Genomic DNA, 24,779 nt, shown 5'->3' on the forward strand with positions numbered 1-24,779 from the left:
CACACTCAGGCGTCGGCGGTAAAGCGCCGCTATTTTTAGCAGCGCTTTACCGTCGTCTTTGCAGGGGTATTCTTTTAACCCCCGCTAGCGGCCGAAAAAGGGTTAAAACCACCCGCAGCGCTTTGACGGCGGTATAAATTTCCAAGGGGGGGGTATATGATTTCAATGGGCAGGAGCGGTATACACACCGCTCTTTCACCGCTCCAAAGATGCTGCTAGCAGGACTTTTTTTTTACCATCCTGCCAGTGTACCTAAGACACCTTTCACACTGGGGCGCTTTGCAGGCGATACAGCGCTAAATATTGTGCCTGCAAAGAGCTTTCAGGGCTCTTTGCAGGCACAATATTTAGCGCTGTATCGCCTGCAAAGCGCCCCAGTGTGAAAGGTGTCTTAGGCTGACTTAGCTGCTCTTCACACAGGCGTATGTGAAATATGGATAGGGAGCAAATTTTGGGAGCCTTTTGCTTATTTTTTTTTCCCTCTTCTGGTCACCTTTTGATAATTAAGACTAAATTTGTCAGGAAACCATAATAATCACATGACATAATAGGTGTGACGTGTGCAGAAGCAGCTTATTATTCAGGTGTATTCATCCCCAGCGATGATGCGACTGGCCTAAGTGCCCCATGATACTGTATGTTGGCTTTACATGGAGAATTCAATTGAGACTGCTCTCCATTAGAAATAATGACTACAAATAATATCCAGCAATAAAAGCTGTTGAGAAAACTGCATGCATGCTACAACCGGCCAAGCCCAAGGCTCCGATAGCTGATGGTGTGGGATTCGGGTCTGGGATGCAATCCATACAAATTCTGAAACGTGGAGGAATGTGTATCCATGAAATAAAATAAATAATGGAGTGGAAAATCTCAGTTCTGAGAAAAAGCCTGGAAGACTAGCAATGTTTACACACATAATACCCAGCTGGAAAGCATCATTACGTTATGCGGGCGCAATATATGGCTTCCTCTAGACGCAATTATGTGATTGGTGCTTTCTAGTGGTTGACAGACTATATAGCCTGCAGATTCTCTCTGGATGGAATTTAGAGAGCCTTGAAAAAGTATTCATACCCCTTAACATTTTCCACATTTTGTCATGTTACAACCAAAAGCGGAAATGGATTTTATTGGGATTTTATGTAATAGGCCAACACAAAGTGGTACATAATTGAGAAGTGGAAGGACAATTTATAAATGGTTTTGTAAATTTTTTACAAATATCTGAAAAGTGTAGTGTGCATTTGTATTCAGCCCCCTTTACTCTGATACCCCTAACTAAAATCTAGTGGAACCAATTTCCTTCAGAAGTCACCTAATTAGTAAATAGAGTCCACCCGTGTGTAATTTAATCTCAGTATAACTACAGCTATTCTGTGAAGCCAACAGAGGTTTGTTAGAGAACCTGCACAAATAGCATCATGAAGGCCAAGGAAAACACCAGACAGGTCAGGGATAAAGTTGTGTAGAAGTTTAAACCAGGGTTAGGTTATAAGAAAAATATTCCAAATTTTGAACATCTCACAGAGCACTGTTCAATCCATCATCCAAAAATGGAAAGAGTATGGCACAACTGCAAACCTACCAAGACATGGCCGTCCACCTAAACTGACAGGCCGTCAAGGAGAGCATTAATCAGAGAAGCAGCCAAGAAGCTCATGGTAACTCTGGAGGAGCTGCAGAGATCCACAGTTCAGGTTGGAGAATCTGTCCACAGGACAACTATTAGTCGGGCACTCCACAAATCCGCCTTTATGGAAGAGTGGCAAGAAGAAAGCCATTGTTGAAAGAAAGCCATAAGATGTCCCATTTTGCAGTTTACGCTGAGCCATGTGGGAGACACAGGAAACATCTGGAAACTGGTGCTCTGGTCAGATGAGACCAAAATTTAGCTTTTTGTCCCAAAAGCAAAACCCGATGTGTCGGAAAACTAACACTGCACATCACCCCGAACACACAATCTCCACCGTGAAACATGGTGGTGGCAGCATGTTGTGGGGATGATTTTCTTCAGCAGGGACAGAGAAGCTGATGAGAATTGATGGGAAGACAGATGGAGACAAATACAGGGCAACTTAGAAGAAAACCTGTTAAGAGTCTGCAAAAGACTCAAGACTGAGGCAGAGGTTCACCTTCCAGCAGGACAACCCTAAACATACAGCCAGAGCTACAATGAAATGGTTTAGATCAAAGCATATTCATGTGTTAGAATGGCCCAGTCAAAGTCCAGACCTAAATCCAATTTAGAATCTGTGGCAAAACTTGACAATTGCTGTTCACAGACGCTCTGCATCCAATCTGACAGAGCTTGAGCTACAGTATTTTGCAAAGAATGGGCAAAAATGTGACTCTCTAGATGTGCAAAGCTGGTAGAGACATCCCCAAAGAGACTTACAGCTGTAATTGCAACAAAAGGTGGTTCTACAAAGTATTGACATACAAATGCACGCCACACTTTTCACATATATTTTATTTGTAAAAAAAAAAAAAATATTGAAAACCATTTATCATTTTCCTTCTACTTCACAATTACGTGGCACGTTGTTGATCTATCACATTAAATCCCGATAAAATGCATTTATGTTTTTAGTTGTAACATGTGTGCGCGTGTGCGCATATGTGTCTGTGTGTGTCTGTGTGTGTGTGTGTGTGCGCACATGTGTCTGTGTGTGTGTGTTTTTTTTTTTTTTATTATTGCACTGCACCAAAAGCACCCTACATTTTCCAATGTGTGGGGTACCATTAAGAATTAACGGTGCCCCCTAAAGTGCAGAGCATTCGTCTATGTGTTGGGAACGAGTGCGACAAAGGCAAGAGAATTCTTGTTGGGCCGTGTATTAGTGCTCGGATGGACACACTTAGACCAAATTTTCAATGGTTCAAAGAATGTCAGGCAAAATGGTCGGCCCTCAGGCATGTTCACTTCATCAAATCCGGCCCACTTTGAAAAAAGTTTGGACACCACTGATTTACTTAGAACACCTAAACATTACATATACATATATATATATATATATATATATATATATATATATATATATATATATATATATATATATATATATATATATATATATATATATACATATACATACACACACACACTTTTTTTTTCTTTTTTATTCTAACACCCTAGAGAGTAAAATGGTGGTCGTTGCAATAATGTCTGTCACACCATATTTGCACAGCGTACTTACAAGCGCACTTTTTTTGGGGAAAAAATAATTTATTTAATAAAAAAAAATAAGACAACAGTAAAGTTAGCCCAATTTTTTTTTTATATTGTGGTTTGAACATTGGTTTCATATATGCGTTCGCTTCTGCACGCAAGCTTGGCGGGACAGGGCGCATTAAAAAAATTTTTTTTTTTCTTATTTTAACTTTTATTTTTATTTTTTTTCACTGTTCTTTTAAAAAAAAAAATGTGTGTCACTTTTATTCCTATTACAAGGAATGTAAAAATCCCTTGTAATAGAAAAAAGCATGACAGGACCTCTTATATATGAGATCTGGGGTCAGAGAGACCTCACATCTCATATTTACACTAAAATGCAATTAAAAAAAAAATCGTAATTTGAAAAAAATAAAACAAATAAAATGTCCCTCTAAGAGCTATGGGCAATGACTTGGAGACAGGTGGGGGGGCTGGAGGCGCTATCTTCCCCTCACTCGTCTCCATGTCAGGCCAGGGACAGGTCCAGATCGCCGTCACGGACCTAGCTCCTAACTTTTTTTTAGCTGGCTCCTAGATTCCAAGCAAATTTGTCAACCCCTGTCCTACCCTCAAGGAGCTTATAACCTAAGGTCCCTAACACACATTCATACATATACTAGGGCCAATTTTTTAGACAGGTTCCGATTAACCTAAGAGCATGTCTTTAGAGCAGGGATATGCAATTAGCGGACCTCCAGCTGTTGCAAAACTACAAGTCCCATCATGCCTCTGCCCCTGGGTGTCATGCTTGTGGCTGTCGGAGTCTTGCAATGCCTCATGGGACTTGTAGTTCTGCAACAGCTGGAGGTCCGCTAATTGCATATCCCTGCTTTAGAGTGTGGGAGGAAACCGGAGTACCTGGTGGAAACCCACGCAGGCACAGGGAGAACATGCAAACTCCAGGCAGATGGTGTCGTGGTTGAGATTCGAACCATCGACCCTTTTGATTGGATAGATTGATAGCAGCGCAACCATTGGCTCCCGCAATGATGTCAATCAAATCCAATGATGCAGGTGTGGGGAGGCGGGGCCGAGTTCTACATTCTGTGTCTATGAACTCAAATGCTGGACTCGGGAGCACGCCCGCAAAGGTATCCCCCCAGGGGAGCGCTTCTCCTAGGGGGTTATATGATGCGGGGAGGAGTCACCAGCACCGCCGGGGGACCACAGAAGAGGATGATCGGGGCCACACTGTGCAAAACGAACTCTACAGTGGAGGGAAGTATGACATGTTTGTTGTTTAAAAAACAAAACAAAGCTTTACGATCACTTTAATAGTGCACATGTAATTGTAACAATATCATCATATTATCATCATTTAATTGAATAAAAATTTAACTTTTTTTTTTTTTTGCTATAAATAAATCCTTCATGGGACTTGAAGCCATGGCAGAGGGATCACTGGCCTGTGCCTAACAGAACATTAAGAAGGAAGTCTGTTGTTTTCTATGGGACTTGTCAATGCCTGGTAGATATCCAGGTAGATAAGTGAATTTGAATGGCACAACACTGTGCATCACTACATAACAGGAGGCAGAGTTGGCATATATAACAGGCAGCTATGGCTGCCCCCACATAAATATTTCTGAGATGTGAACCCAGACAAAATATTTATTGGGTGTTCAGAGGAGGGCAGATAAAGAGTACCCTGCTAAAAAAAAAAAAAAAAAAAAAAAAAAAAAAAGTGAGGCTACTTTGGGAATTTTCAGAATTTTATAGACTAAATAAGTGGACTTTAGAGGCACACCAGTAGTAAATCTAAAAAATGTTTTTTTTGTTTTTATCTAGTTTTATTATTCAAATATTATTAATGATTTAATTTATTATCATTTAATTTATTATATATTTTTTGGGACGTTGGCACCCTATTATCTGTGCTTCCACAGTGTCACCCTGTGCAAGCATTTTTTTTTAATTATACAAGTGTTTTTCCAAATACTTTGGGAAATTGCTTATTAAGGATATATGTTTAAAAATGCTAACCAAATCCGTTCTACTTGACTTAGATCAGAGAACAATGTGGATTAGGAGCCTACATCAGGTTGGGTAGCACTCTTCTCAGTCAGAGCCTCCCTGTAGGCTTACAAGTGGATGGTGGAACCTAGCACCCCTCTGTCACCCCTGACGGCACCCCTGTCACCAAGTACCCCTGATGACACTCCCCATGTAACCCAGCACCCTTTTTATTTCACTCGCCTATCGCCCAGAGCGCCTCTTATTTCACCAACTTGTCAACCAGCACCCCTGACTTCACTCCCACCATCATCACCAGCACCCTTTTTGTTTCACCAACCTATTGCTTAGAACGCCTTCTCTTTCATCCACCTGTCACCCAGCATCCCTGATAGCACCCCGCATTAACTGGCACCCTTTCCACCACCTGTCACTGAGCACCTTTTGTAACTCACCAAGCTTCCCTAAAAAGAAACCCTCTATAACCCTTAGCACTTACCTGGCATCAAACACCCCTGTCACTGTCCCCGCTGACACCACCTCATTGCTCCCCCTGTCACCCAGCAGTAATGATGCTCACCAAGCACCCCAACTTCACTTTCCTTCACTGTTCACTGATTAAGGGGGCCCTGTGTGGACTTGAAATGCCATTGGTTCCATGTCTTCCAAGTAAGGCTGTAAGTCCAGGCTGTTTTCTTACAATCATGGGTATGCTGGCTTCCACCTTCAAATAACGTCTGTGTACTGGGCATCCTTAATATACTATAAGAGCTGTTGGTCACCCCATTGAATATTCTGGTACTTCCTAGTATGAAGCACACTTGAATGCTGCACCTGCCCACCTAGAATGCAGTGCATGGTGCCCGGACAGCCCAGTCTTAGTGCAGTCACATAGGGGCCTATGCCTAGCATTGTGCAGGCATTGACTATAGATTGCAAGCTTTACCCTGGCAAACCATAATGTGACTGCTTCAGTATACTCCTTGTATAAAGCAGAAATATTTATCTAACCATTTTAAATTGACTGATTTTTGCAGACTCAAACAATGAATTACGTGGGTCAGCTGGCTGGACAAGTATTCGTTACTGTGAAGGAGCTGTACAGAGGCCTGAATCCCGCCACTCTCTCTGGCTGTATAGATGTCATAGTGATCCGTCAGCCCAATGGCAACCTGCAATGCTCACCCTTTCATGTACGCTTTGGGAAGATGGGAGTTCTGCGCTCCAGGGAGAAAGTGGTAAGGATGCATTAATATGATTAATATCATCATTATTATTTGAGTACAATTATTGTACGAACCCTACAATAGCATGAAGATGGGGACATTATGGTACAATTTTATTGAAATTACTAAATTATCAGAAGCTATTCAGAAGCTTTTGAATAGTTTATTAAACAGGCCTTCTTATGGAGCTGACCCAGTGGCCCAGCTTCAAACACCACCCCCATCCCCTGTCCCATCTTCATTGCTGTTTTTGGGCCTTCCTAGATGTAGTCCCTGTACGTTTTGGAGGACATTTATAAATTCTGTTGCATAGCCAGACAATGCTAAACAAGAGCTGCGAGATTTATCATGATACAGATTTACTTTTCTGCCTGATTCTTAAAGCCTGACTCCAGGCACAACAATAAAATGCCCATGCAGAGTTCCAACCCCCATGCCACAAGAGGTATGTGCTCAATAAATCCAGGGGTTGCAGAAGAGGCTCTATTACTTACCCTTTTCCTCACTTCAGCAGGTTCTCTCCAGCTGTTTGGCTTCTCCCCCTGCAGCCTCCTTTTAAGTACTGACCTTCACTGCATTCTGCCTCCACCATGTACAATGCAGAGTTAAGAGCCCTGCATTGTACATGATGATACTGAAGGTCTGCCCACTAACCCACAGAGCTTCAGGGGGAAGAGGGTGGCATTGGAGCTTGCTAAAGTAGGGAGTCTGGTAAGTAGTTGACTATGCCCCTTGTTCTACTGCATAGGCTTAAAGGAGAAGTTCACCTTTTATAACATGTTACATCAGTATGGGTGTAACATATCATGTTCTTGTTCCACCCCTTATCCCCTCCCTGTCTCTCACCAGTGTGCCAGCGGGTGGGGGTTCCCCTCCCTGCACCAGCTGCCAGAATTTAGAAAACAACCTGGTTGTGTGGGGCTCCCCATGTGGGTCTAACCTTGCCCTACTCTAACCAAAAAAAAGTTTTTCCTATAGATGCCCTTTAATTTACTCTAGACTATACTTGTCTAAAATAACGTGTTATATTCTACTAGGTGGACATTGAAATCAATGGAGACTGTGTGGATCTCCACATGAAGCTGGGGGACAATGGAGAAGCCTTTTTTGTTGAGGAGACCGAGGGTAATGAGGTAGGTTGTGCTTAGAACATAATAGTTATAAAACTCTGAGGAATCCAAGAACATATTGCATATTGGACACCTTGGTCATTCATGGTATTGCTCTGGGCTACAGATATGTATCAGCCATCCTTGTTGAGAATGTGGCTCCTCTCCTGTACTGCATAGGCCAATGAGGCCTTATATTATTATGATGGACCAATAATACAGAGCAAGAGGTGGTGGATTAGGTTTTCTTTCATGAATGCTAAAAAATGATTGCATCCTTGCAGTGTTAATTTTGACATCAAATTTTGTTTGATTGAAATGTAGTTTTAGTTCTAGCAAAAAAGGGAAAAAGGCTGGTGCTATGGAAGTCACCTAAAACATAATTTTATTATAGCATGTGAACAACAGTCAAAAAAAAGCCAACACGTTTCGGCCAACAGGCCTTCATTTATGGTCTTTTTTGCATGGATTAAATGGAGGTTTGCAGAGACTTCCCAGTGCTTTGTTGAGGCTCACCAGACATTGCACAGGAGGTAGTAGCTTGGATGCATCTGTTCTAAGCTGTTTTAGTCCTAGTCTTTTGCCTAAAAAGACATTTTAGTTTTGGTCATATTTTAGTTAACTGAAATGGTGTTCATTTCGATGACTAAAATATTTTCGTCAACTAAATTGACACTGCATCCTTTAGTTCCAGCATGCTCAATAATTAAGCTGAGCTCAGGTGCAACCACCATAATGTGCATGTTGTGTTGTAGTGCTGGCAGTTTAGGAATTTCAGTGTGTTCACTTTAAAGTATAGTAGAGCCATTCTCAGCCAGGGTTCCTCCAGAGGTGGCTAGGGGGTCCTCGAGCTGTGGCTAATGGACCTCCCATTCAATGGTGCCTGCATAATTCCAAGTCCAAAGCCACTTGGCAGAACCAGCAAAGACAACATTCTAGCCACCACTGTAAATGGGGCATTCTTCCCACTGGCCCCCACCAATGTAAAGGGCATTTTGCCTTTTGACTAATCAACTTGGGTATCTTCAGCCTACCCATACATGGTTCGAATCTCGGCCAGTTCCTGCTGAACGCCCGAGAGTCAAACAATTTATGTCTGGCTTTACTTTACCAGATCAAGCTGTTTAGACAAAGTAGAAATTGGAGGGTAGAGACAAACCATACAACTCTGACAGGGGGAGTTACAATGATCAGATTTTATTAATTTATATAAAACCTTTATCTCAAAAAGAACATAACTGTTTGCTGTACCTGCTAAGCGGAACTAAACCCATCGATTTAACAGTTTCAAAAAACAGTTACATTCTCGGCACGTGTCGGGAATGTATTTTTCACATTGGTTATGCTTTCAACCAAACAGTCAAACCATCCAATGGCTGGTGTCATAACTGATCACATGTGCAGCATCATGGCAGTTGAAGATCAAACCGAGGCTAAGATGGCAACTTATTTTGCTGAAAATAATAGAAGGGTTTTATTCCACTTTAACCACTTGCTTACTAGGAACTTAAACCCTCTTCCTGCCCAGGCTAATTCTCAGCTTTTAGCGCTGTCTCTCTTTGAATGACAATTGCGAGGTCATGCTACACTGTACCCAAATGAAATTTTTATTTTCATTTTTTTTCCACAAATAGAGCTTTTGGTGGTATTTAATCAGTGTTTGGGTTTTTTATTTTTTGCAAAAAAACAACAAAAGACTGAAATTTAAAAATCAAAAGACAAAACTTTTATAGTTTGTTATAAAATGTTGCAAATAGGTAAATTTCCTCCTTCAATGATGTGCACTGATAGGCGGCACTGATGGACACTGATAGGTAGCACTGGTGGGCACTGATGAGGCAGCACTGGTGGGCACTGAGGTGGCACTGATGAGCAGCAATGAAGGGCACCGATAGGTGGCACTAATAGATGACACTGATGGGTGGCACTGATTGGCGGCACTGATGGGCACTGATTGGCAGCACTGATGGGCATTGTTAGGTGGCACTGATTGATGGCACTGATATGAACTGTCAGGTGGCACTGGTGGGCACAGATGAGGCGGCAGTGGCTCTCGCTGTTCGGGACCGCTATCCCTTTGACAGAAGCTGGTAATCGGCTTTATTTTTTCTGAGCAGAAAAAAAAGCAGTTACAGATCTTTTGTTTACATCACGTGGTCAGATATCATTGGCTGACAGCTGATCACATGATAAGGGGCTGGGATCGCCCCCTTACTCCGATCTGTGATCAGCCGAGTCTCATTGACTCAGTGATCACAGCGTGCACTGCACATGCCCAGCAGAGGATGCGCCAGCAGCGCATGCTCGGGAGGCTGTCTGTTGACGCCCTTCTGGTAATTTAAGGCCGGTGCTGTAGCGGTCATTCGGTTATAGCATGGGCGGGAAGAGGTTAAAAAGTATAAGTTGGAGTTTGAGTTCAATTTGTTAGTGTATCTAAATCTGCTATTACATCTAATAATACCCCATCCCAGACTGACAGTGCTGCTGTGTGAAGGTGTTGCTCCTTCATCCAGAGTGGGGGCATTCTAATGCAGGAGGTGTGTTACTCACCAGGGGAAAACTGGGGGGAACAAAATGCTAACAAAAACTAATGCAGCCAGCACATCTAATAACTGGTAAGCTGCAATATATTACAATTATTGGTTTTGGTTTTAATATAGCTTTAAGAGCCAGCCGTATTATACTAGGTGTTGATGTATTAGTACCATTCTTCTCCCTGCAGAGGTTCCGGTCATCGGAGTGAAGAATATACTAGAAGTTATCTCCTATTTGTGAAGGTGATCTAAGAAATGAGTCAGCTTCTATTTTCTAATGTGTCTGCTCTGTGACATTCTGCAGAATACAGGCTGGTCACATTCATGTAATACCCCAGTGATTTCATGGGTCACAGACAGACGTGGTTTTGTCTTCTGTTGGCTGGCTCCTCGGTACACAAGCTGTGGAAGGCCCAGTCCGGAGTGGGTAGGGAATTTCTTGGCAAGATCTGTGAAAGGCTGAACTATAAGCAGCTACTTTCCTGTTGATATACTGGACAGATAAATGAATAGTCTCTTACAGGCCCCTCTAATGGTGCTGTCCTAGTAGACGTCTCCTGATTACATCTCTCCCTTTAATGGCTTGGTGACTATTAGACAAGATTCTGAAAGTATGCTCCCTGACCTCGTTTGGCAGGACATACCGTCTCTGTGTAACCTGTGATATGTTGACAGCAGCCCAACACAAGTTGTCCTTACGTCCATGTCCATGGCTAATGCTATCAGCAAGCGGTGCAGCTATGCTAAATGTATAAAGTCCACTGTCATTGCAGTTTATGATTTTTCCATTGCAACGGTATGTGTTTTTAATTGGCACAGAACTTGTACCAGTAGATTTGTACGTTTTTCTGTGCCAGTAGGCACTAATGCGTATGCTCGCCATATGCTTATAAGCTTGCCATCAGCCATTTGGCACCTGCCTTCTCAAGTGGTTAAATAATTGGTGGAAACTGGATCAGAATACCTTTCCTATTGCTTTGCAGTGATTTTTGATCATGTGATTTGTAGAGGAATGCTGGGCAATTCCGGTCTAAATCACATGTGATTCCCCCCACCTCTCCTGTGTGTGTGTGTGTGTGTGTGTGTGTGTGTTAACCCAGCATAGAAAGGGAAGCGCCATCTAGTGAGCAGTTTATTTAAAATGTTATAACTCACATTAAAGTACAGTAATACCTTGGATTACGAGCATAATTCGTGCCAGAAGCATGCTTGTAATCTAAAGCACTCGTATATCAAAGCGAGTTTCCTCATAAGAAATAATGGAAACTCAGATGATTTATTCCAACACCACTGCTGGTGTATGCAGTACTGTATGTGGTTAAAGGTGAAGGGGGCGTTGGTGTATACAGTGCTGTATGTGGCCAGAGGTGAGGGGGCGCTGGTGTATACAGTATTGTATGTGGCCAGAGGTGAGGGGGCGCTGGTGTATACAGTACTGTATGTGGCCAGAGGTGCGGGGGCGCTGGTGTATACAGTACTGTATGTGGCCAGAGGTGCGGGGGCGCTAGTGTATACGGTACTGTATGTGGCCGGAGGTGCGGGAGCGCCTGTGTATACAGTACTGTATGTGGCCAGAGGTGCGGGAGCGCTTGTGTATACAGTACTGTATGTGGCCGGAGGTGCGGGGGCGTTGGTGTGTACAGTACTGTATGTGGCCAGAGGTGCGGGGGCGCTGGTGTATACGGTACTGTACATGGCCGGAGGTGCAGGAGCGCTTGTGTATACAGTACTGTATGTGGCCGGAGGTGCGGGGGCGCTGGTGTATACAGTACTGTATGTGGCCAGAGGTGTGGGGGCGCTGGTGTGTACGGTACTGTATGTGGCCAGAGGTGCAGGAGCGCTGGTCGCTCCCAGCGCTTTGTGGAGAAGCTCAGAGATGCTTGGAGACACTCGGAAACTATTGACATTTTTGGGTGCTCCGACGCACGTTACACCTGCCCCACCCAGTTGGGAGTGTCTCTCTGAACGTCTTAGTCCTCCACAAAGCGCTGGGAGCTACCAGTGTCCTCAGACCTCTGGCCACATGCAGTACTGCATACACCAGTAGCTTTGCTACATGGATTGTACTGCTCATATATCAAGTCAAAATAATAAAATGTTGCTCGTTTTTTAAAATGCTCATATACCGCGTTACACGTAATCCAAGATATTACTGTACATATCTGCTCACATCTAACTCTGCATAGTGTCCCCGTCCCGCTGATGATAGAAAACCAAGGCTGCTGGAGGTGCTTACAGGGCTGGAAGACATGTATACGTGGTCTACCCCCCAAGCTGACATCACTTCTGACCTATACCCACAGGGTTCTGGAACTTCTCCTCCAGCCCTGTGAATACCTCCAACAGCTGTGGTTTTCTATCATCGGTGGGACAGGTACACTATGCAGACTTGGATTTGACCAGATATCAGTCCAGCATTGTTAACTGATCACATGTGCAACACCTTGGCAATTGCAGATCAAACGGAAGCTAAGATGGCAGCTTCCCTGGCTGAAAAGGATAGGAGGGTTTAGTTCCGCTTATATTGAAGACTGATAGAGTTTCCAGAATCAGAACAGAACTGCAAAAATGAAGGGCCAGTTCTAGACTATGTGAAATTTTATTGAGGTGATAGTAGATGGTGTTTCAGTGTAGTGACATTTATACATTTATACCCAAAATCTTAAATCTAAGTAATTTACCCTGAATATAAGACTCAGCTTTTCTCATAACCTTCTAAAGTGGCACCAGATGCATACAGTGGGTACATCCTGGCATTTGTTCACATTCTCATCGGAGCAATTGCGTATACCAAAATCTCCAGCACACTGGGAATAGCAGCCAGTTTGTGGCCCATCCCTTCTGCCAGCCCCTGCAGCTTTTGACCCGTGAGGCCGCCCATTCCATTTGGTGGCCAATAGGATTGCATAGGAGGAGGTGAGCCAAGGATAAACCAGGGAAGCTGGTCAGTATTTGCATACTGGATCTTGCTTGGACTGGGTTGCTTGAACACTAAGGATGCGGCACAGTGGTGTAGTGGTTAGCATTCTCACCTAGCAGTAAAAAGGGTCGCTGGTTTGAATCCCAACCACGACACGACCTGCCTAGAGTTTGCATGTTCTCCCTGTGCCTGTGTGGGTTTCCTCCGGGCACTCCGGTTTCCTCCCACACTCCAAAGACATGCAGGTAGGTTAATTGGCTTCTGTCCCAAATTGGTCCTAATATATGAATAGGGACCTTGGATTGTGGACTCCTTGAGGGTAGGGACTGATGTGAGTGTGCAATGTACAGGGATGGGGACAATTGTAGACATTCACTCAGGTTGGACTGGTGTCTTTATTCAACCTTACTAACTATGATAAACTGAGGATGCCCACTCTTTGGACCTGGAGCAACCTAATGCCCCGTACACACGAGCGGACTTTTCGACATCCAAAGTCCGACGGGCTGAGTCCGTCAGACTATCCGATCGTGTGTGGGCTGCAACGGACTTTAGCGAAGCTAAAGTCTGACGGACTTTAGAAATGAAGCATGCTTTAAATTTTCCCGACGGAACTCCGCCGGACCCGGTCCCCTTCGAAAAATCCGCTCGTGTGTGTGCTACTCCGACGGACTAAAACCGACGCTAGGGCAGCTATTGGCTACTGTCTAGGAACTTCCTACGTCGAATCCAGTCGTACGTCATCACGTTCGACTCCGTCGGAGTTTGGTGTGATGGTGTGTGGTCAAGTCCGTTCGGTCGAAAAGTCCGCCAGAACTCCGTCGGAACTCCGGCGGAACTCCGGCGGAACTCCTTTGGAGGTCTGTCAGACTTAATCCCTCTCGTGTGTACGGGGCATTAGAAGATAATGGTAACTTTATTCTCTTATTATTTTTGTGCCACACATTTCTTGCACCTAAATAAACCTGGACTGTAATCTAAAAGTACAAAAATGCCATTACTGAATATTCCAGGGAAAATATATATTGCAAATATAATTGAGCTGCATTCTTGAGTTCTCAGCTTCCTTTTATGGAGATTTCTGAAATAAAAATCTTGCCAGAATGCACCGGGTCAAGTTTTTATATTAATCTAGAGTTTGGAATCTGACTACCCTGCAGGGGAGATTCCCTGGGATTCCTGGCACACCCATAACATGCCACCCTTTGATTGAGCTTACAGACTTTTTTTGGGGTAGATATGGCCATGTTTTCTTGTAAGGACTTTTTTTTTTCTACCTGTTTTCTGTAAACAATGACAGTGACATTCAGATTTTGTGGTTCAGCACCAATTCAGTTGAAAAGTCCATAATTTGGTTATAGAAAACTTGGTTGGACATAATGGCTGCTCCGAGGGTGGGGGGACACATCCCTGTGAGGTGCCCACACATCTTTACCAACCTGGTGGGGGGATTGAACCTTACTCTGCATCCTCCAAAAGAGCACCAAAGCTCTCCTTTTAATGGACATTGCAATAAACATTTTATTATAGTTTGCTCTGTTTATCTGTTAGTATAGAAAAGGTGATGGGACACTTTAAGTAACTAGGTTGTTTTTTGTTGTCACAGGAATCGATCCCGTCATACTTGGCAACTTCGCCTATCTTACTGGATGGAGTATCTCTCATGGAGGCCCAGCTGAAGAGAAGTTCAGTAGAGTGGACTAGAGGTCTGGACTCTGCAGGTTCTTCCCAGAACCCTGGAAATACTCACTTGTCCCAACCCAACCCAGACAATGTCATGAGTGGATCTGTAAAGAAGAGAAGGAAAAGGAGGAGGAAATCAAAGCTGGATAATTTAAAGAGAGACGATAAAGGTGACACGTCAGAAGATGATGACATGTTTACCATGGAGATGAGCTCAGAGGAAGAGACCGAAACACTGGAAAGCGCCAGGTAGATTTCAAAGTGCTTTGGTTAGATGACATATGTACACCATCCACAATCCTGCTAGTCAGTGCGTCCCAAAATATGAAGACATATCATTATCTCTATCTAATGCTATAGTCCAAAAATATTTTATAACATCCAATCCGATCAAAAATGAGTATTGCGGTTCAAAACAAGTGGTAACCAGTGATATCCTCCATCAAGTGACGTCACCAACATTTAGTCAAGATGTACTCTTACCCACATGGTGGACCCTCTAATTATGGAAGGTCAAACTCGCTTAGGATGTATCTGCTGATAAGGTGTCCAAAAGGTGTAGTACAGGCAGTCCATGTCTCTCCAGCCATTCCTCCCACACTAAGATTGAAATATCATGGCAACCCAGCAGTACCCAAAAATAATAGATAAACAAGGGGCCTCCAATAGTGTAAAACCTTTTTATGTATTTATTAAGAAGCAAATGCACATCCACCAAGATAACATTGGAAGTGCATAAGGATAAAAAACAGCTGCAAGGAAGAAAGAGCTAACCTACTTCACTGCGATTTTTAACCTTCCAAGATTTTCTAGATTTTATGGTTTTTATCCTTATGTACTTCCAATGTTCTCTTGGTGTATGTGCATTTGCTTCTTAATAAATCGCTAAAAAAGTTTTACACTAAACAAAACACTTATTAATACACAATTAGCACAACTTTTTCTTTTTCTCCAATTATTTGTTGTGTTATATCTCGCTGTTCATTGTTGCTGCTTTATATTATTCCATTCATTTACTACACAAGCGCAGTCATTTTTATTTTTTTATTTTATAATATTCGTTTGAAAGTTTTCTACTGAAAACACGCATGGAAACATTTATGCTTCCATCAGTGCTTCCAAAAATCCTCCACCCTCTCTTCAGACTGATCCTCGCCCTTTTAGTTGGACATCTTTGTTCAAAGTAAGTTCAATAGCATTTAGCCTGAAGTTCACACTTATGATGTTTCATGGCAGCTCATTTGCGCAGGCACAGACCCAATGGGTTGCTGTCTTGTGGGAAACGCAGGGAAAACCTTTCTAAACCTTTTCGAAAACCGCAGCCCCACAGAAACTGCATGGTGCTGTGCATTTCCGTGCACGGGAAAACGCACCATGGTTTCCAACGCGTGGGGATGCTATTAAAGGGGTTGTAAAGGTTTTTAATTTTTTTAATAGGTTCCTTTAAGCTAGTGCATTGTTGGTTCACTTACCTTTTCCCTCGATTTCCCTTGTAAATGTTTTTTTTTCTTTGCTTTCTTTGTCTAAATTTCTCACTTCCTGTTCCTCCTCAGTAAGCTGTTCTAGCTAACTAAACACCACTCGGATGATGATGTGAGGTTTACTGAGGAGAAACAGGAAGTGAGAAATTCAGACAAAAAAAAACATTTAGAAGGGAAATCGAATGAAAAGGTAAGTGAACCAACAATGCACTAGCTTAAAGGAACCTATTTAGAAAATAAAAAACTAAGCTTTACAACCCCTTTAAGATATAATGGCACCCCCGCGTGCCTGCTAAACAGCAGCATTTTTTTGTTGTTGCGTGTGCATGAATGTATGCAGTTTACACGCAATCCCCGCAGCCACATTGTCGCGAACCTACATTTACAGGCTCTCGCTACCAGATACGAGGACTTTATTTATTACAGGTACTTTATATAGCACCGTCAATTTAGACAGCGCTTTACATATATAAGGCTACTTTAACACTGGGGAGGCCCGAGCATCAGCCCTAAAGAGGCACTCATTATATCGGCGCTTTAGGACTGTTTAAGCAGCACTTTTCGGCTGCTAGTGGGACGCTTTTAACCCCCGCTAGTGGCCGAAGAGGCGGTTAAAAGCGCCCGTGTTGCGGCACATCGAATCGCTTTTCAGGCGCTTCAGAAGCGCTACCCGTTCATTTCAATGGGCAGGGGCATTTTGGATGTGCTGTGCACAGTGCTTCCAAACCACCCCAAATTTGCTGCTTGCAGGACTTTTTCTTGAGTCCCCCAAGCGCACCACCCCAGTGTGAAAGCACTCAGGCTTTCACATTCGGGCAGCATTGGAGGCAGTTTTCAGGTGCTTTTACAGGTGCTACTTCTAGCGCTAAAATTCCTGAAAATTGCCTCAGTGTGAAAGGGGTCTAATGCATACTTCCACTGTTTCTTATAACCAAATGATCCTCAGTCACATATATAACCAAATATCATCTACACAGCACTCTGCTGGCCACTATGTATTTGTGCTTGGGTCAGTAGGCTCTGCCGAATGCATTAAAGTGGTTGTATGCTCAATTTTTTAACTTTTACCTACAGGAAAGCCTATAATAATGCTTACCTGTAGGTAAAAAAAATATCTCCTAAACCTGTACGGTTTAGGAGATATTCCCCTCGGTATGCGCCGCTGACTGCAGCGGCGCATGCGCACAAGGGGGTTCTCGCCGTGAAAATCCGGCAGCGGCCGACCGGCCGGACTGAAATCTCCCGCACGCATGCGGGGGAGTGACGATATCGCGGCTCCGGCCACTCACAGCGCCGGAGCCGCGATACCCGGAAGAAACGCCGAGGGAGCATGTCAGCTCCCTCGGCGTGGATCGGGCCAGATGTCGGGGCCTCGTTCTAAGGTAAGTATTTCATAATGAGCTAGTATGCGGTGCATACTAGCTCATTATGCCTTTTGCTTTGCAGGTTTAAAAAAAAAAAAAAAAAAATTTGCGGGTTTACTACCGCTTTAAGTCCTTTCCTTTTTTTTTTTTTAAACGTCCTTACAAAATCTAGAAATCTCTGCTTTCTTCCGGCAGTCTTTTTACATTGGCAATTCAGCTACGAAATATAAGGCTGCATTTGTATTGCAGTAGCATGTAAAAGTGCACATAATTGAACTTGCAGCGCCATTCAATAATGGACATGCATTTTTGCACAACAATTGGGGCAAAACGCACTGCTAAAAAACACTCAAAGCGCAATATGAAACATGCACGTTATTTCCGTGTTTATGGTTTATAGAGCAACCTATTGAAATTAAAGGGCTGCCCTATGCGTGAAGTGTGGCAATGTGCGAAAAATGCACGAAAAACAATCAACACTCTACATTGGGGCTATGGGACAGATGTAGTCTATAAAGTGAGTATTGAGTGACATCTAGTGGAAACAAATGATGTTGCACTTTAAAACTAATAAAAACAAAACAAAAAAAAAAAAAAACTTTCAATACTCTACATGGAGCTATTGGACAGACGTAGTCTATAAAGTGATTATTGAGCGACATCTAGTGTAAAGAAATGATGTTGCACTTAAAAAAACAACCTTTTAAAGACCCATCATTAAAAATCTATTTTTTTTCCAATGAACAGGCTCCTTTTAGCATCACCAAATGCCATTTTTTATTTTTAGTTTAAAAGCACCTTACATAAATGGGATTTTTTAAAAATCTCTTTCCTTTGACCTAGAGCTTTGGCAGCCTATATTTTACATGGTTTCTGGCTACCAAGAATTTTATAAGTGTTCTAACATCAGAAGAGATATTTTTTCCCCCAAATACACATATTCTGTTTGGCAGGCTTGCATTGAGATAAGAGGATTAGAAAGGTAAAGGCAGAAAGCAGAGCCTGCATATGTAATAAGCAAATGTTGAAGTACTGCAGCTATTGCAATAAAGTGTAGGATAATGTGTTAGAAATTAGCAGCACTTTAATAAAACAAAAAAAAAACTTGCCCTTTAAAAGGAAACTGTTATCTTTTGAGGATAATTTTAGTTGTTTTTTTCCCTCAAGATTACACATTTTTAAAATGATGTTTTATACCAAAACCCATTAAACTACCAGTATCTGCAATCTGGCCATTAATAATCTGACACATGGGTTCATGTGATATGAGAATGTTAACCAAGTTTTCAGGTAGGAATTAGGAATGTGCACTTGTCCAAGTTCCTAGCTCTCTCATGCTGCTTGTCTGTGTTTGTGTTTGGTCTTACCTTACTGATCGGAAAGCAATTTGCATGGTTCTGACCACGTGATCACATAGTTACATAATATGTGAGGTTGTTCAACCTATGTGTGTGATTATATGTCAGGATTACATTGTATATCCCTGTATGTTGTGGTTTCATGTGCTTATCTAATAGTTTCTTGAAACGATCCATGCCCCCCCCCCCCACTGAGACCACCTTCTGTGGAAGGAAATTCCCTGTTACCGGGATCAGTAACTGGGTTGTCATTGGATCGCTATGATGGGTCATAGTGATTATATGAAACAATGTAAGCAACCTGTCATGAATGGCTTTTCATTCATGAACAGCTTTCTTACTGTTGTAATCTGTGATTGACCCACAGCATTTACAAGTTTCCTGGATACCTGTACCATGTGATATTAGTCTAGCAAATTACAGATCACAACCAAAAGCAACGGTTTATGAATGGTTAACCCATTCATGACAGCTAAAACTATTGCTTAAACAGTGATCATCACTGTATAAGCAGTAACGGTGTGGACAAAAAAAAAATTGGAGCCTCAAGAAAAAAGATAGGCAGTCAGTACATCAGGACTGATCAATTTTCAAATCTATATTATTTTTATTTATTTATGTATATTAATATACAATTGGGATTTTTTTTTTTTACCAAAGACATGTAGCAGAATACATTTTGGCCAACATTTATGATGAAATTTGAGTTTGTTGGATATGTTTTATAACAGAAAGTAGAAAATGTTTTTGTTTTTTTTTCCCCAAAATTTTCAGTCTTTTTTTGTTTATATCGCAAAAAAAGTAAAAAAAAAAACCCAGTGGTGATCAAATACCACCAAAATAAATAAATACAAAGAGCCGGCAACTCCAAATGTCCTTGTTGCTTCTTTATTGGTGCATAAAAAAAAAAGTGTGATCAAGGCTTGTAAGCTGGAACGTGTGAGCCCCTGTATGTTTTTACTCACTTTTTTGTGAGAGAGAGCATCAGAGCCAGAGCACCCACTAAGGATTTTATTACAAGCCTGCAAAGGACTTACACTGATTTTTGCATTATCTGCTTTTACCACCAAAAGAAAGCTCTATGTGAAAAAAATAAATGATATCAATTTCATTTGGGTACAGTGTTGCATGACCGCACAATCGCCAGTTAAAGTAGCACAGTGCCGAATAGCAAACAATCGTCTGGTCGTGAAGGGGGGTAAAATCTCCCAGAGGTCAAGTGGTTAAAGGAGCAAATGGAGAGACCATGGCTCACACAGTGAATGCAAAACATGACCAAATTGATATATATTTACACAGATTAGGCCCTGCCCATGTTAAAGAGAATATAAGCATATCGAATTTAAGGGTAAGAGAACTCAGAGGAAGATGTTGCAGTAGACAAGGCACTTAAGCCCCATACACACTATATCAGATTTTCTGATGATTTTTTTCCTTCACATTTACCAAAGCCATATAATATAAGGTCAAACCTTAGGAGTTTCAATGTGTATGCAATCAAGCAGGCCCTTCCACTACATGGTTTTGGTGAATCTGAAGACAAAAATCTGCAGAAAATTTGATAGTGTGTATGGGGCTTCAGAGTATGCATTTTTATTTTATTTATATCATGGATAAGAAAACAAAATGACCAAGTATTTAAAAACGTTACCTTATTTTATAGATCGTCTGTCCAGAACAGTTTTAGTGACCGAGTCTCAGAGGTGAACCAATCACAGATCACTTCCTTCACTAAACCTGAGAAGTACCCGCATTCTGATGGAGAGTGGACTCCAAACCCAAGGTTGGTACCTAGATTGTTCCAGTTATAGGTGAAGAGCACATCGGGGTGCACAAGACAAACTTTTTGGGCTTCATTTTTTTTTTTTTATCCAGACATTGCTCCACCCCGCTTCCTTTTGTAGTTTATCATTTCAGAAGAAAGACCTTAATTATAGCGGAGCACCTGGAGGAGGGACTGCCAATATGAACCAATCACATACTCCCTTTCAGCCTCCCAATCTGCACTAACAGAACAGAAATATTGGATTGGTTCTAACATACAGTTAAAGCACACATGTGGCATTGTAAAAGTGAATAATTACTCCAAAGCATGCAGCTTTAGGGGATCGCATGCATTGTCACCTTAGTTGCTTTTCAAGTGTACCAGGAGCCCCAAACCTTGGTCACTTGATATGTTTACTGTAACCACAGCTGGTATGGTCGTGGGTATGTCCCTGGCTACATTATTTAACCACTTGCTTACTGGGCACTTAAACCCCCCTCCTGTCCAGACCAATTTTCAGCTTTCAGCGCTGATGTACTTTGACAATTGTGCGGTCATACAACACTGTACCCAAATCAATTTTTATCATTTTCTTTCCCCACAAATAGGGGGTATTTGATCACCTCTGCGTTTTTTATTTTTTGTTTAAAAAAAAATTGAAAGACTAAATTAAAAATAATTTTTTTTTTTTTTAAATATTTTGTCATAAAATTTTGCAAACAAGTTAATTTTCTCCTTCATTGATGTACGCTGATGAGGTGGCAGTGATGGGCATTGATGGGTGGCAGTGATGGGTGGTAGTAATGGGCACTGATTGCTTACACTGATAGGTGGCACTGATTGGCACCACTGGTGAGCATTGATAGTTGGCACTTGTGGGCATTGATAGGTGGCACTGGTGGGCACTTTGGGCACTGACAGGTAGCAATAACGGGTGGCACTGGCAGGGGGTACTGATTGGCACAGATGAGGTGCCTGTGTTCCTTCCTCTTTGGGACCGATGTCCCTTTAACATAAGCCGGTGATCGTTTTTTTTTTTCTCCTCACACTGAAAAAAAAAAAAGCCGAGCTTTTGTTTACATCATGTGATCAGCTGTCATTGGCTGACAGCTGATCACATGGTAAGGGGCCGGGACCAGCCCCTTACTCGGATCGGTGATCACCCAAGTCTCAGTGACTCGGTGATCACAGCCTGCTCCCTGCGTGCCCTGCAGGGCGTGTGCAGGGAGCGTGCACAGGGGAGGATGTCCTATGATGGCCTCCCGGAAATTGATGTCCGCGCTGTGGCCGTCATTTGGCCGGACCTCAAGTGGTTAAAGGTTCAGATGCACCTCCTTTACACAAGAAGTTATCAACTTACTTGATGTAGCTTTCCCTAATCTTAGGTCAACACTAGTGTTGCTGCATTTGTGAATGAACTACGAGGGCGCTCATTAGTGCCCCCTGCAATTCATTGAATACAAGCTGTCTAACCGTGGTGACAATTGGGACTTTTAGTTCTCTCATTCTGAATACTGTGCACGATTTCCACGCTGTATTTAAAATGTGTTAGGAGATAATATCTCCCCCCCCCACACACACACACACACTCTGTTACGAAGTATGGGAGTCAAGGGGATGAGGAAGACGTGCTGGAGCATGTTACATGTTACACCCTAAATATGGTAAACTACACTCCTAGACTGGAGGTTTATTTGGATGTTTCTGCTCAGTCCTCCAGGATCCCGTTGTGCAACTCCTAAGAGTGACTCTGAACTGGTCAGCAAAGCACAGGATCGAGGAATGGCGACCAACGATGTCCCAATTCACTGGGCCTGGGGGGAACTACCTCAGGCTACCAAGGTAGGTAACTAATATTGTGAATTACTGTGGGCCTTAGGGTGATGGCTACTGATTTGCAATGACTAGAGATTTGTGAGTCCACATTTGTGGAAGATTGTGACCATAGAGGGTCAGGTATTTTCCAAAGAATGATGAATGCGGAAATACCTGTCTTAACATGATTAATTAACCACTTCTGGACCACCCACCGTGTATGTGCGTCGCTACTAGCTCCTTTTTCATAAAAGTGGTCCCAGCGGCAGATTCGCCATGGGACGACTTTTATGGGCAGTGGGAGAGGTGACCACCACCCCCCTCGCTTCCCAATCGTTTCGGCCACTTACCAGAGAGATCAGCAGTGGCGGAGACGATCCAATACGATGGCGTGATGGTCAGGAACTCGAGTGAGGGCAAGATGGCCCCCACTTGACTCTATGCCCTTGGAGCGAAGTCAAACATCACTTTCGCCCTGAGGCCTTAAATGGCCCATTTCTTTTATGTGAAAACATAAAGTTACTATTTGTTTTGTTTATTGCTTTTAAGTGTAAATGTGAGATCTGAGGTCTTTTTGACCTCAGATCTCACATTAAAGAGACCCTGTTATGCTTGTTTCTATTACAAGGAATGTTTAAAATTACTATTGCGACAACACATCATCAGTAGGGTAAAACGAACCTGTCTCATGACAGTCTAAACCCAGCTCACGTTCTCTATTAGTGGGTGAACAATCCAACGCTTGGTGAATTCTGCTTCACAATGATAAGAAGAGCCGACATCGAAGGATCAAAAAGCGACATCGCTATGAGCGCTTTGCATTCCTTGTAATAGGAATAGAAGTGATCAAAAACATTTTTTTTGAAAGGGACCGTGTAAAAATAAAAAGTCAAATAAATGAGAACATTTTTTTTTTTTTTTAAATGCCCCGTCCCTCCGAGCTTGCGCGCAGAAGCGAATGCATACCCAAGTCACGCCCACATATGTAAATGGTGTTGTGTTCAAACCACACATGTGAGGTATTGCTGCAATCATTAGAACAAGAGCAATAATTCTAGCACTAGATCTCCTCTGTAACTCTAAACGGGTAACCTGTAAAAATGTTTAAAGCGTCGCCTATGTTGCTCTTTAAGTACCGTAGTTAGTCGTCATTCCACAAGTGTGTGCAATTTTTAAGCATGACATGTTAGTAACATCATTTTTTACACTATAGAAAAGAAATTGGGCTAGCTTTACTGTTTCCTTATTTTCTTATTCAAAAAAGTGTATTTTTTCCCAAAAAATTGCGTGACAAAGTATTGCCATGATTTCCATTTTGTTCTCTAGGGCCTCTACTTGGGGGTTCTAAGTAAATTTCTAGCAAAAATACAGATTTTAACTTGTAACTTGAAATGGGCTCGGTCCTTTAAAGTGGAGCTCCACCCAAAAGTGGAGCTTCTCATTTGTCTCCTTTCCCCCTCCGGTGCCACAATTGGCACCTTTTGAGGGGGTGACAGGATACCTGTCAAAGACTTCCCACTTCCAGGAGTCCATGCCGCGGCCCATGACATCACCGTGGCGCTCCCTCCTCCTCCCCCTGTCACATGGCCAGTAGGAGAGAGGAGCGGGGCCTCGCGCATGCGCAGTAGGGCTCCCGGAGTGAAAGCATAAGGCTACACTGCCGGGTTCCCTTACCCGCAATGGTGGTGGAAACAACATCGCTGGACTAATTGCTGGATTATTAAAAGCCAGCAACTGCAGTATGTGTATCTGCTGGCTTTTAATTTTATTTTTTTTGGGGGGACCTCCGCTTTAAGTGGTTAAGGTATCAGGTAGCAGGTGGGAAGGGAGGATGTTCTGAGATTCCCCAAGTCTAGTGAATTTTAGGATTGTGAGTTTCATGTTAGCAGCATAGCATGCATGCTTTATAAAGTCCAGTTTCCACATGTCATTCTGCATTTTATAGATTTATTTTTTTCTTGACTTTTTCCTTATCAGTCTCCACACAAAATGAAGGACTCAAGTGTTGTGAACATAAACCCCCGTGAAAGCACACATTTCAGGATCATACAAAGCATTTCTGAAGAAGGGAACGTCTCATCACTTCCCACAGCTGATGAGCAGCCAGCCTTGTGCATTGTAGAGGATGAAGGTCCAGAGATGGAGCCACTCCAGAGAAGCGCAGACATTGACATTGAGTCTCTAGGAGCTGCAGCCGCTGCTCCCATGTACGAAGAGGCCACTCCTTTAACTGTCTGTCTGAACCAACCACAAACTCAGCCATCAAGCAAGACTGATTCACCTTCCAAGAAGAAAGGTACTTCGGTTAAGTTATCAACATTCTCTGGCACATGTATGGAAGGGATGCAGATCAT

The 24,779-nt window shown here is 42.7% G+C and overlaps 1 protein-coding gene across 6 annotated transcripts in view; it reads left to right on the forward strand.

Annotated features, from left to right (window-relative positions):
* LPIN1 (lipin 1) overlaps positions 1 to 24,779 on the forward strand; it is a 270,004-nt gene that overhangs the window by 159,414 nt on the left and 85,811 nt on the right. For all 6 annotated transcript variants that reach the window (XM_077488801.1, XM_077488806.1, XM_077488803.1 and 3 more), the window contains exons 2-7: positions 6,208 to 6,408; positions 7,434 to 7,529; positions 14,566 to 14,891; positions 20,509 to 20,628; positions 22,323 to 22,452; positions 24,403 to 24,721. In XM_077488801.1, the coding sequence (XP_077344927.1) occupies positions 6,208 to 6,408; positions 7,434 to 7,529; positions 14,566 to 14,891; positions 20,509 to 20,628; positions 22,323 to 22,452; positions 24,403 to 24,721 (1,192 nt within the window). The remainder of the gene's footprint in view (positions 1 to 6,207; positions 6,409 to 7,433; positions 7,530 to 14,565; positions 14,892 to 20,508; positions 20,629 to 22,322; positions 22,453 to 24,402; positions 24,722 to 24,779) is intronic.

This window comes from Lithobates pipiens, unplaced genomic scaffold, assembly GCF_037356315.1.
Source record: "Lithobates pipiens isolate NorthernLeopardFrog02 unplaced genomic scaffold, aLitPip1_a1.2 Scaffold_18, whole genome shotgun sequence".
In the NCBI taxonomy this organism is placed as follows: Eukaryota; Metazoa; Chordata; class Amphibia; order Anura; family Ranidae; genus Lithobates; species Lithobates pipiens.